Here is a 13,105-nt window from a genome sequence, read left to right on the forward strand (position 1 = left end):
TGACCAACTTAATTCTTTTGCAAGAAAGGAATTTTTTTATACGAGTAGTACGGAGTATATTAATTAGTTGTTTTTCAGACTTTTATACTAAATTATAGTATTCAATTTCACATACACAGCATTTTTTTTTAGGTGTAAAATATACATTTTTTTTTTTGAAGAAACGATATACAATATTTGTTTATACGTGAAGTGTTATATTTTCTTGATCAAAAAAAATTAAGTGTTATATTTTATGCCTTTAGTATAACATTAATTTATTATCTATTAACCCAAAATAAAAATATTATATTCAACTTTACCTTCAAATCAATAGTGTGAGCATTATGTCAAACTGTTATAATTGTCTATGTATTTTAAAACAACTAGTTATGTCTGCAATACACGAGTTAGTATATTCGCTCATAAAAAATATTGTATAAGATCTCACTTTTTATAAAATTGTACATGGTACATATAGAAAATTTCCAGAAGAAATGTATACCGTGATATGAATAAATATTAAATAGTGTTGATTGTATAGTATAGTTGTAAACATTTGATACTTAAGATTTAGTTACTTTATAAAAAAGATAAAAAAAATTTAAAAGATAAAAATATTTTGGATTAGATGTTAATTTCATTGGTACGTAGAATAATGTAAAAATTCACTATTAATAAAGGTTGAATTGGAGATGGACTTTGGCGAAGGCGTAGTTGGACTTTGGCGAAGAATATGTTTTTTTTTTTTTTTGGTGAATGGCGAAGAATATGTTTGACAATGATAGAAAACCCCTTTTTGGTTAAAAAGTCAGAAGAAAAGAAAAAACAAGAAAAAAACAAAGCAAAAAGAAAAACTAAGCTCTATTGAACCAAGTTCGCATAGAGTCCGCCAAGAGGAGGTCCGAAATACCGGCCAAGGAGGAGTGGTGGATCATGAGATCAATGCTAGAATAAACTTTTAATTTAGCTAAGAAGTCTGCACAACTATTTTCTTCCCGAAGTGATGCAAATATGTCAATCTTGATTAAGACTTTTTGTCTTAGATCATCGTAACATACTTGAGAAACATTGACGTTTGATCATAGAGGATATCACCATAATGACGAGAATATGTGAAACATATAATGTCATAAAAAATATAAGGTTATCGTTAAGAAATAGGGCAAAATATAACGTAATCTCTTAAAGCATCTCATGTGGTAAGTTTGTATAAAACTCGAACATGGTTCCATAACCACTATTAATTGGCTCCCACGATAACACATCATACTTATGTAACTCAAACAATTTTGCTTCAATGATAAAAAAAATTAATTAACTTTTATGAAACTCAGTCCATTTAGGTTGGTCCGGTGTACATTGAAGTGTGCTTCTCACAAGGTTTTAGGTTTGATTCTCCGATATCAATTTCGGTTGGTTAATTTGCCTTCTTGAAAGGAAAAAAAAAAAAAAACTTGTATGAAACTCACAATTTTAATGGTTATTTGCAAACTTTATGTAATCGAAAAATATAGTATATGAAGATAGGTGAGGCAAAATATTTGAAGCCGCCACGATGGTCTGAAAACGAAAAAAGGAAAGTGAGAAATTTCAAAGCTAATGTAGGCGTGTACATACCTTCATGGTCCCTTATTACGTACTATTTACATTGAATTTTAACCCCTTCATCACATTTTCTCTTCTCTAAAATATTCTCTCTTTCTTTCTCTTATTTTTTTACTTCAACCTTTGTCTGAGGTGAGTATGCTTTTTTAAGGCCTGAAATATTTGCATCATCTTCTCTGATACATCATTTCACCATGACCTGTTTTCCTTGCTTATTTAGCAAGACATCGTCTTCTTCAAGAAAAAATCCAGACAATGACGAAGGTAAGAAAACTAACAAATTACAATTGATAAGATTGTTGTTTGGCATGACATATAGTTTACTGATAAATGGGATGGTCACCCGAGCTAGCGTTTCAAGGGTAATCTTGTAGGCTAGACCGTAGTATTTAACCCTAACCTTGAATAGTAGAAAGGCATGCAACCACTCTATAGTTGGAGACGTGGGCACAATTGGCCGAAATCTATTATCAAATTTGGTGTTATCTTTACTTTGTGAACTAGAGTTGTTATTCTAACAGATGTATTGTTGTAGTTTTTAAATTTGACTAGTTTTCCTGAATTAAGATATTTATGATATAAGACATTAAAAAATGAAATCTATTTTTTGTATTAGATTTTAATGAATATACTTTTGAACATATATTTCAGGCATTCACAATGTTAAAATCTATACCTACAAAGAACTAAGTAATGCCACTGATAACTTTAGTCCTGCCAATAAAATCGGAGAGGGTGGTTTTGGTTCTGTCTACATGGTAATCTAGACTACTATCTGATCGTTGCTTTTTCGTTCCTTTTATTATCGATGATTACGATACCTTAATTGTATTACGGCGTGGATGATCAGGGACGACTGAAAAATGGAAAACTTGCTGCTATAAAAGTTCTTTCAGCGGAATCAAAACAAGGGGTGAAGGAGTTCTTGACAGAGATTAACGTGATCTCCGAAGTAGAGCATGAAAATTTGGTTAAGTTATATGGTTGTTGTGTTGAAAGAAATAGCAGGATATTAGTCTACAATTACCTTGAGAATAATAGCCTTTCACAAACTCTTCTAGGTAAATGAATTTTTCCAAATTCATGGATGCTTTATTGTCTAGTCTTTGTTTCTCAAAATTACTTTGATCATTTTTTCATCAATTTTTTCCTCCTCTTCAGGTGGAGGTCACAGTAGTATCTACTTTGATTGGCGAACACGATGTAGAATAGGTGTTGGCATTGCACGCGGGCTTGCCTTTCTACACGAAGAAGTTAGGCCTCCTATCATTCATAGGGATATAAAAGCAAGCAATATTCTCCTTGACAAAGACCTTACACCCAAGATTTCCGATTTCGGTCTTGCAAAGCTTATGCCTGCAAACGCGACTCATGTCAGCACGCGTGTAGCAGGAACACTGTAAGTATTGTAATTCGCAGTCTCTGATGAATTAATGTGTCTGAAATCATCTGATACATGGTCTATTTCAGAGGTTATTTGGCACCGGAGTATGCCATAGGGGGAAGGCTTACACGAAAAGCAGACATTTACAGTTTCGGTGTCCTCCTTGTAGAGATAGTCAGTGGAAGACGTAATACAAATTCGCGGCTGCCAACGGAAGAAAAATTCATTCTAGAGAGGGTATGACTTTTAAAACAGTTTCAATTGAAGTCAAATGTTTTTCATGATGTCACAATTATGATTGATTGACAACATCATTTTTTTACACCGACGGTGTATATGAATAAAATCTTTTTTTATAGGCTTTGGCGTTTCATTCGATAAGTATGATCATATTCTAAAGCATGATATGAAAATTCTTGTTTATTTAAACTTTTGTTCTTACAGACATGGGAAATTTACGAACGAAATGAATTAGTTGGACTGATAGATACGTCACTAAACGGGGAATTTGATGCCGAGCAGGCCTGCAAGTTTCTGAAGATTGGCCTTCTTTGCACTCAGGAATCTCCAAAGCGCCGGCCATCCATGTCTTCTGTGGTCAAGATGCTTACTGGAGAAATGGAAATCGACGACAGTATGATGACAAAACCTGCCTTAATTTCTGATCTTATGGATCTCAAAGTTAGTCATAAACAAGAAAGTATAATTGATATGAAGACTTCCTACATAACATCCTCTGCCTCAGAGCATGAGGACACTACCATTACATCAGCAGCAACTACAACCTTTTACAATGCTTTTTATCTTTAAATTAAAATTCTTAAATTCATTTCCTTAGGCTTATATCTCATGTAAATTTATGTGAGTTTTTTTTTTTTATATATATTTTGGTTGTAAGGCTTCATGACTAGGGAGTGCTAAAAAGCCTTCGGATGTGTATTTCCGGATGGGATAACAACTGCATTTTTGTCCGGAAATACACATCTTAATGGCTCAAAAACTGCGTTTTTTTCCGGATGTGTACATCTGAAGTAGTTTTGGAGGTGAGAAAAGTTCCTACAAGTTCTAAATACTGTTGTGTAAATATTCAATGATAATTTGAAGATATGTCTTTGTCAAAAATACCCTACTAAATTCTCACAAAAATGAGAAAAGCCCTTCTAGGCCAAATAACTTTTTTCTTAATCTATTTCGATATACAAAACGAGAGTAGAGGAATTTCACATATTTGTATATAAAGGTAACTTTTTATTTTGACAAAAGTTGTACTAAGTCTTTCCATTTCTTTGTTTATGTTTTTCTAAAGGAAAATTGTACATATTTTGTTAATGTGAGTTACCTGGATAAATTAGTTTCTTGACAGTCATTAATTTTTAATTCTAATCCAAATCAGAAAGGGTGATTAAGGAGATATTGATCGACCGTCATATGATACAAAACCTTCCTCCTTGATGGTTGTAAGATCTAAATAATGCTTCAAGATAATACCTATAGGATCACATGAGGCTTTTTCTTACTTTATTAAGATGTTTATACCTATTTTGATGCTTAGAAATTTAACTTTAAATTACATAAAGGGTAATTGAGAAAAAAAAATTGGCGATGGATAATTTTGTAGAACAATGTAGAAATTTTAATGGTGAAAATGAGAAGATGGAAACGAAGGTGAATTTAATTTATGTTGTCGAATCATTTTTTTAGTAAAATTAAAACATGTAAAAGTAAAATTATGTATGTATGTATGTAGGTAGTTTATATATGTATGAGTGTGTGTAAACGTTTGAATACATACGATTATTAATTATAATTGACGTAAAATAATGTAACATAATATGTCTTATAATAAAACATTTTAAAAAGATATTTAATTCTTGCTAAAAAAAAAAAGATATATAATTCAACTACAATCAAACTCGCTATTCTAAGTCGGGGTAGTAGCCATGTTAATACATTCCACATTCTAAGACGAGACCTCTTAAGTCGGTTAAAAATTGGCTTAAAAGGGCTTTGAAATCCAACTTTAAATCATGTTATGTATTGGTGTTCATACTTAATCTATTTCGTTATAAGACCAGAGTAGAGGAATTTCACATATTCGAAGAGATTAAACATTGGGGTTTTTGTATATACAAATATGAATTGTAGTTTTTTTTCTTTTCGGCTTTTTTTATTGTATATATGCGGATAGATTTCCAACTCCTTTTGTGAAGGTTCTAAATATGATTGGTTCTGTATTACTAACCTAGATTGGAATTGATTGAAACTTGTTGTTCACACTTCTTAAATGGCTGAAAAACATCAGTAAATGACTGAAAACCCCCGGCGGCAGTTAATTGCCGATTAATGAAAGAATCGGCGGCAGCTAACCACCGATGGATCCGACGACAGTTAAGTGCCGAGGATTCCATCGGCAGTTAACTACCGAGACGGTCCTGATACAAATCTGTCAGAAGCTCTCTCATCCATTATTACTCTCAATCTCTAAATTGTTTTCAAATCTCTCTCAAAATGTCACTAAAAAACCCAACCAAATTTATTCAACAAAATCACAAGTAAGTAATCATAGTGCTGTTAACTTACATTTTAGTTGTTATAAATGTTTTTCTTTTTTAGTTTTTGAGTAGATTTACCTTTGAAATTGGATAATTCAAACTTGCTAAACGACAACTCTCAAGCATTCACCCGAAAGTTCTATTGTTCCTTTCAAAACAACATGTATTATGCAGAATCAGCTATATAAGTTATGACATCGAATTCCTTCATATAAGATGAGTGTCACGGAATGCACCTCATTCTTTATGTGATGACTCGTCTTATATGAGGGAATTCGATGTGATAACATATATAGTTGATTCTGCATAATACATATTGTTTTGAAAGGAACAACAAAACTTTCGGGTGAATGCTTGAGAGCTGTTGTTTAGCAAGTTTGAATTTATCCCATTTCAGAGGTAAGACAATTGTTGTACCACATATATATACCCGAATGTAATGATAGGACATATTTAGGAACTTTATGTAACGTAATGTAATGTAACTTTTAATCGAAATTACTCAATGCGCGACTTTAATCGAAATTATTCAATACGCGACTTTAATCGAAATTATTCAATACGCGACTTTAATTGAAATTATTCAATACGCGACTTTATTCAAGGTACCATAATGTCAACCAAAATGTACCAAAATGTGCGCGGCATATAAAAAAAACATAAAAAATGATCCAAAACAATTAAACATTACAAGCCATTACATTCAATCATCTTCCTCGTCACACAAGTCAATTGGGTTGTCCTCGACAATCCCTGGGGCACCTGCTTTTGGTTAAGGACCAAAATAGCATGTCCTCCCACTCCTCCTCAACCTGGAATGATTGTACACTGCACCTTCGAATCCTTTTTTTTAACGGAACCATCACATTCGATTATGTGCCATGTCATAGGCAATTTTGCTTTCTTCTTCTCATCACCCTCCTTTTTGTTCAACTGAACATCACCCTGATTCTGAGACATATCTACATAAACAAATCGGTGATCAAAACCTAAACTAATCTTAACAATTCTATCACAAATTCATAACAACAACAATTCATAAAAAAACTTAAACTAATTCTAACAATTCTACAACAATTCATCAAAACTTAAACTAATCCTAAAAATTCTACCACAATTTCCTAATAATTTTACAACAATATTATATTCAACTCTAATCTAACATTAAATCATAAAATCAACAAAACCTAATTATATGACAATTTAACCAAAAAAAAAAACTAACAATTCAATCACAAAACAACAATGCAATGGGATGATAACAAATTACTTGATTTCATGCTTGAAATTGGCTTGGAATGGCTTAACCTTGTCAAAAATCGCACCTATGGAACCCAAAACTGCAACTATGGAGTTTTGGAAATTCCTATGTCTGTTCTGTTCTTATAACAGAGCAACGGCAGTTAACTGCCGAAGGAACCTCAGTAGTTAACTGTCGTCAGTTCCTTTCATCGGCAGTTAACTGCCACTGGGACATTTCAGTCTTCTAACGGTGTTTTTCAACCTTTTACATAGTGTGAACAACAATTTTATGGAAACGAAGATGAATTTAATTTATATTGTTGAATCATTTTTGTAGTAAATTAAAACATGTAAAAGTAACATTATGTATGTATGTATGTAGGTAGTTATATATGTATGAATGTGTTTGTAAACGTTTGAATACAATTATTAATTATAATCGTCGTAAAATAATGTAACATAATATGTCTTATAATATATTCCACATTCAAACTTTAAATCAACTACATTCAAACTCGCTATTCTAAGTCGGGTTAGTAGCCATGTTAATACGTTCCACATTTTAAGACGAGACCTCTTAAGTCGGTTAAAAATTGGCTTAAAAGGGCTTTGAAATCCAACTTTAAATCATGTTTTTTTTTTGAACAACCAAAAACTTTAAATCATGTTTATGTATTGGTGTTCATACTGAATCTATTTCGTTATACAATTAGAGTAGAGAAATTTCACATATTCGAAGAGATTAAACATTGGGGTTTCTGTATATACAAATATGAATTGTAATTTTTTTCTTTTCGACTGTTTTACTGTATATATGCGGATAGATTTCCAACTCCTTTTGTAAAGGTTCTAAATATGATTGGTTCTGTATTACAAACCTAGATTGGAATTGATTTGTCCATGTACTACCCACATTGTGTTTTGTTATTGTCCGTTTTTTCTATTAGCCTAATGGCCAAAACTTACTAAAATAAATTAGGTGAGGGCCTGAGGGGAGTGGGTGTCTATTGTGAGCTCGAATTCACGCACCCACACTCATGCCCCGATACTGTTGACCACTGCACTACAATATGATATACAATATTCTCTCAAAAAAAAAATATACAATATTCATTCTACTATACTTCTTTGGAAGAATAACTGACATTTCAGATTTGCTTCCGACAATTTCATGTCCTGATTTTTTATTTAGTATTCTATTTTTTGACACAAAACAAGCGATATTCGTTCATGCAAATTGATAGAGTACATCGATGCAATACAAATTTGCTAAAAACAAAAAGGATGAATCTGTGAACAAACTCACAACATCCATGTTAGTAGCATAAAATGGCAAAGTACATAAGCCTACAAATATGATTATATTAAAACCTCCGGAATAGTTATGCCTCCGGATCTGCAAGGTTGATGACGCTAAAGTCATTGGTTGGATCTGCATTGGATTGAAGCTGATCTGACTATCTGAATCGAACAAACACTTGAACAAGGGAAAAGATAAACAACGTCGCACAAAGACGATAAACAAAACAGTGTCGCACTAAGACGACGAAATCACAAAAGGAAAACCTAATTCGATGTGAAAATCACTTATTCAAATAAAAGGGAAGGAGAAAAACGATTTAGAGGGGTGATTTGGGGTCAAAAATCGACCCTAAACCACCCCTCTTTGGTGGATGAAGGAGAAGAAATTAGGGTTTCAACCGACGACTCACAAAAGAGTGGGGGGAGAGAGACAGTGGCTTCTACAAATTGAATACTTTGATTTTATTTAGTATTCTATTAAAGGTGTTTCTTTAGTCATGATTTATGAGTTTGTGAATCAAATTAAGAAAAATGGATTATGATATTAATTGCATCAACAATTGTGGGGTGTGATAGGTATTTATCAAGTGTACCTATCGAATTAATATAAATAAAATTCGTTTCCACGAGGACCGTGTTGATCTCAAGTTAGCAGTAGCGTTATGAAATAGGATGTGTAAATTATTTTGTTTGCCCTAGGCAGTAGGTTTGATTGCATAAAATTAAATAACAGAAAGATAAAGATTTGTTTAAAAAAAAAATATATATATATATATATATATATATATATATATAGAGAGAGAGAGAGAGAGAGAGAGAGAGATGAGACTAGGTCTTTCGAATCCTTTGAGTTCGCATAATTGGTACACTGCACCTATTTCCTCTGAACACTTCTCTAGTTTCAAGATGATTAACTAAAATATCCCTAATCAATCCCTTGACTTAGGACCTTCTTCTCATATTACAGTCCCTAATCCCTTAGGTGATCTAATATTCTTTGAAGGTTTTAAGAGTGTTAACCTAATATCACAAATAAACGATTATTCATTCCTAGACTAACCCTGTTTATTCGAACAATTCAATTAGGTCTAAGTTGAAAGCTATGGTCAGTAGTCATTCATTCTCATGAAATCAAGATATATGTGATCAGTATGTAAGAGCCCGTTTGTTATAGCTTTTTTAAGAAAAAAATCACTTATTTTAAAAAAATAATCACTTTTAAGAGTATTGTATCCGTTTGTTACAGATTCTAAAAAAAATCAGAATCTAAAAATAATCTAAAAACAGCTTCAAATGAGAAGTTGTTAGGAGCAGCTTAAAATAAAATAGATTTTTTTTAGAGGAGAGAGAAAATATAATTTAAAAGATTGAACTAATTTTGTAACAAAAAATCTCTTTTATATAGTTGTATCCAAACAAATTAGATTATTTGTTTAAAAAAAGTGATTTTTATTATAGTAAACAAACGCAAAATAAATTCTGATTTTTCATATAATCTCTAAAATATAATCTCTAAATTATTTTATATCAAAATCACTTTTATTTTAATCCGTAACAAACGGGCCCTAAAAAGCATTAAAAACAATTAAATTGAATAAAACTAGATTGATATTCATAAGAAATAGAGTTTTACAGCAACATGGTTCAATTAGGTTTACAATTGATTCATCTCAGACCTAATCTCTAAGAGATTTAGCTACTGATGTAGTTTATTTCTACAGGTCATATAACTATGTACACGTGAGTATATATAGGATCGTTTTCCTAAGGGAGTTGCGTTAACCATAAGCATTTTCAGAATTTTTCACATTAAGGTATCGTTTATAAAATGTTTGTTTGTAACACTATATCCAAAGATGACATAAAAGTAAAAACGAGAGGAGATCGAACAATTTCGCTTGCGGTATAAGATAACGAGCAAGCATAACAGCAGCAATCTCTCGATCGATTAACAGACTCTAGCTTTATAACCCATATTATCACAATCATTTCTACAACATCCTTCGTGTCCAAAGCGATATCGTTATTTCTAAGTTAGCGTTTAAACATTTGTGTCCAAATCCCTTAAACGATAACAAAGTCGATCGGATAACTTAATCGACCATGTCCAGCCTGATTAAGTATCCAAAAGCATTAAGTTCTTGATTAAAAGTAATTATCAAAGGTTTACAAACTTGTCAAGAGTGATATAACATAAGATAGATTGTTATTCTAGTTCTAGATTCAAGAGTTCGTGTCCAAATCATCTTGAATCTCATTGAAAGCATTAAACATAAGAATAACAACAATATTGAATCATTAAGCTAGAACCTTATACATTAAAAGATCAAAAGATTACATAGTAGCTTGTTTGTTACCTCAATACTACAAAGTAGATGATAGCTACACATAGACATGTATACTATGCAAAGGATGAAGGAAAGATGAAGATTCCATGTCAAGATCCTTCGTGTCCAAAGTGATCTTGAGTTGAATCTACTCCTTAATCACTTGCTTTGTGTTTCTCTCTTTGAAATAGCTCTAACCTCTCTCTTAGAATGTAAAAATATCTAATGGAATAGTGTATCTCCAAAAGAGAGGTAAAACTTCTATTTAAATGGGCTAAGTTCGTGTAATCTCGCTTAAGCGAGGTATATCTCGCTCAAGCGAGAAGCCTAAATATCCAATAATGACCAATGAAGTCTTGCCACGTAGCCCTGATCCCTGATGAAGTTGCATCTCGCGTAAGCGAGTTGGTAGCGAGCCAGAAGCGAGTTCTTGAAGATGCTCCCTGGAGAAATCTCGCGTAAGCGAGTTGAACTCGCGTAAGCGAGGTTGCTTCAAACTTAAACCGCCTTGAATCATGCTTGAGCGACCTTGGAAGCGAGATGGAAAGCGAGATTCTCATTTGCTCCCTGGAGAAATCTCGCGTAAGCGAGATTCTAAATTCCACAAGCGACCTTGGAAGCGAGATGGAAGCGAGATGTTCAGATGCTTCTGGAGAAATCTCGCGTAAGCGAGGTGATCTCGCTTAAGCGAGTTTTGCTTGGTTCACACACTTGAGTTTTGGTCCTTGCTTGTTATTTCCTGCATAAATTGGGTAGAATCAGGGATATAAAGCATAAATGGTATAATTACAACAATTGATAGCTTTTCCGTAGATAACTTGCATAACAAGTTACTAAAAATGCCTCTTTTAACACATAAAAGATATTACTTTTGAGCACTTATCAAACTCTCCCCAACTTAGCTTTTTATTAGTCCTCAAACAAAAGAATCAAAAGGAAACTCTCAAGGCTTTGGACAAGCTTTCTAGCACAGTACCAAACAATTCAAAACATTAAAAATTTTCAAGTGGTGATTCAAATGTCAATGCGCGGCAAGCATGAAGTTCTTCATTTGGTTTAGATTGGGGTATCAGATACTCGCTCATCTCACAGGTAGGCTTTATATGGTCAATTCGGTTAATCTCAATTCAAAAAGTACCTTGATCCTTTCCATGCTTTCAAACAATTCAAAATAATTATAAGATTTAACATAACAAAAACAAGTTAGACGGTTATTATCAGTCTCCAGCATATATATACAACAGATTGGAGCTACCTCACATTTATGTTAAGTACTAAGTGGTTCAAAATTATTTATGTTTATGAAAAGAATTAAATGAGATACATTTTGTGTAAAGTACAAGTTTCAAATTCATAGTAACACCTAGAACAACAGGAAACCAATATCTTGGCTTTGCGCTTTCTCACAATTCATATCATTATCACTCACCTGCTTTTGCTCAATAATTGGCTCCTTGGAGCACTTTAAACTTTGATGTTCATGAGCAATTTTTCTTTTGACGAAACACAAGCAAGATTAAATAAAATTTTCATCCAAAACAATAAGTTAAAAACCAAACAACAAGCTAAGTTATTTAACCCAATATGAAATTAAAATTAAACCAAAATGTTGAACACCCAAAACCGTGCTCAAGAAGTAAGAGTGCAAAAGCATATAAATTGTTCCAATATCAAAATAAAAACATAAACTAAAGAGTCAAAGCAGAAGTCAAAGCAAACTAAGCATCACTAAACAATCAAGAAATACAGTCAGTGTGCCGCATCGTCATCCATATCATCCTGAGATAGATGGACACTGGCTGTCCTTTCTGGATCATGATCAGCACCATGCAAGCTAGCAGTCCTCTCCTGGGTATGAGCTGGTCCTGCTCCACTGCCCCCTCCTGGGTAAATTGGCTTGTCCCCAGGCCACATGCAAGAATCATAGTACTGTGCAGGAGTGAACATGAAACACCGAGGATCCATGTGAGAATCATAAAGATGGGAATAGATGCCCTGGTTGCTGCGGAAGATAGCAGCCTGCTGATCCATTATGTGATTATCTCTCAGCTCTTGCCTCAAAGCTCTAATCTGCGCATTCTGCTCATGCTGATTCATCCAAGCCTGCAAAGAAGCAAAATCAAAAGTGCCTGGCTGCTGAGGTGGTGGCATAGTCTGGTGTGGATAATCATGCTCTGGAAAATCCTCAGGTGGGGGTACATCCTCAGGTGGGGGTACTTGAGAAGAAGAAGCGGCACCCTTAGTTAGTGCTCTATAAATGTAACCCCGAATGTACTTGTCATCAATGGGAGAAACCAGCTCTTCTGAAAAAGGCTCGGTGACTGGCACATCATGATGCCTAAGTAATCCCATAATAAATCCGGGAAAGCAAGTCTGGTTTCTGGTCCTGCTACACCACCGAGAGCTACATGCTTCAGCTCTCTAGAAATAATCCAAGCCACATCCATTTCCCTTCCTTTGCAAATATGCCAGATCAGAGGAGGGATCACTTTCTTTAGGGTTGTGGTGACATGGCTTTTTGGCCAGACATTATGAACCAAGAACTTAAAAATGATCCCAGCTTTTGGCCTCATATCAGTGAAGGCCGCCAAATTTCGGTTACCCGCTTTGGATTCAGTGTACCTCCTTCCCGGTAGCAAAATCTCCCTCTCAATCTTACCAAGATCCCAAGTAGCAGCTTTCTCTCTTTCCCCATAAGGACACAAGGCAGG

The 13,105-nt window shown here is 33.6% G+C and overlaps 1 protein-coding gene across 1 annotated transcript; it reads left to right on the plus strand.

Annotated features, from left to right (window-relative positions):
- The first annotated feature begins 1,660 nt into the window (after nucleotides 1–1,660).
- LOC146949165 (cold-responsive protein kinase 1-like) lies at nucleotides 1,661–4,093 on the plus strand. Its single transcript, XM_085745234.1, has 6 exons — nucleotides 1,661–1,851; nucleotides 2,239–2,345; nucleotides 2,438–2,648; nucleotides 2,749–2,986; nucleotides 3,058–3,208; nucleotides 3,416–4,093. Exons 1-6 carry the CDS (start codon nucleotides 1,782–1,784, stop codon nucleotides 3,779–3,781), a joined length of 1,143 nt encoding a protein of 380 aa, XP_085601360.1. The 5' UTR covers nucleotides 1,661–1,781; the 3' UTR covers nucleotides 3,782–4,093.
- The last annotated feature ends 9,012 nt before the right edge of the window (nucleotides 4,094–13,105 follow it).

The sequence above is a fragment of the Medicago sativa genome, chromosome 2 (genome assembly GCF_051527215.1).
Source record: "Medicago sativa cultivar Bolivia chromosome 2, Bolivia_mono, whole genome shotgun sequence".
Lineage (NCBI taxonomy): Eukaryota > Viridiplantae > Streptophyta > Magnoliopsida > Fabales > Fabaceae > Medicago > Medicago sativa.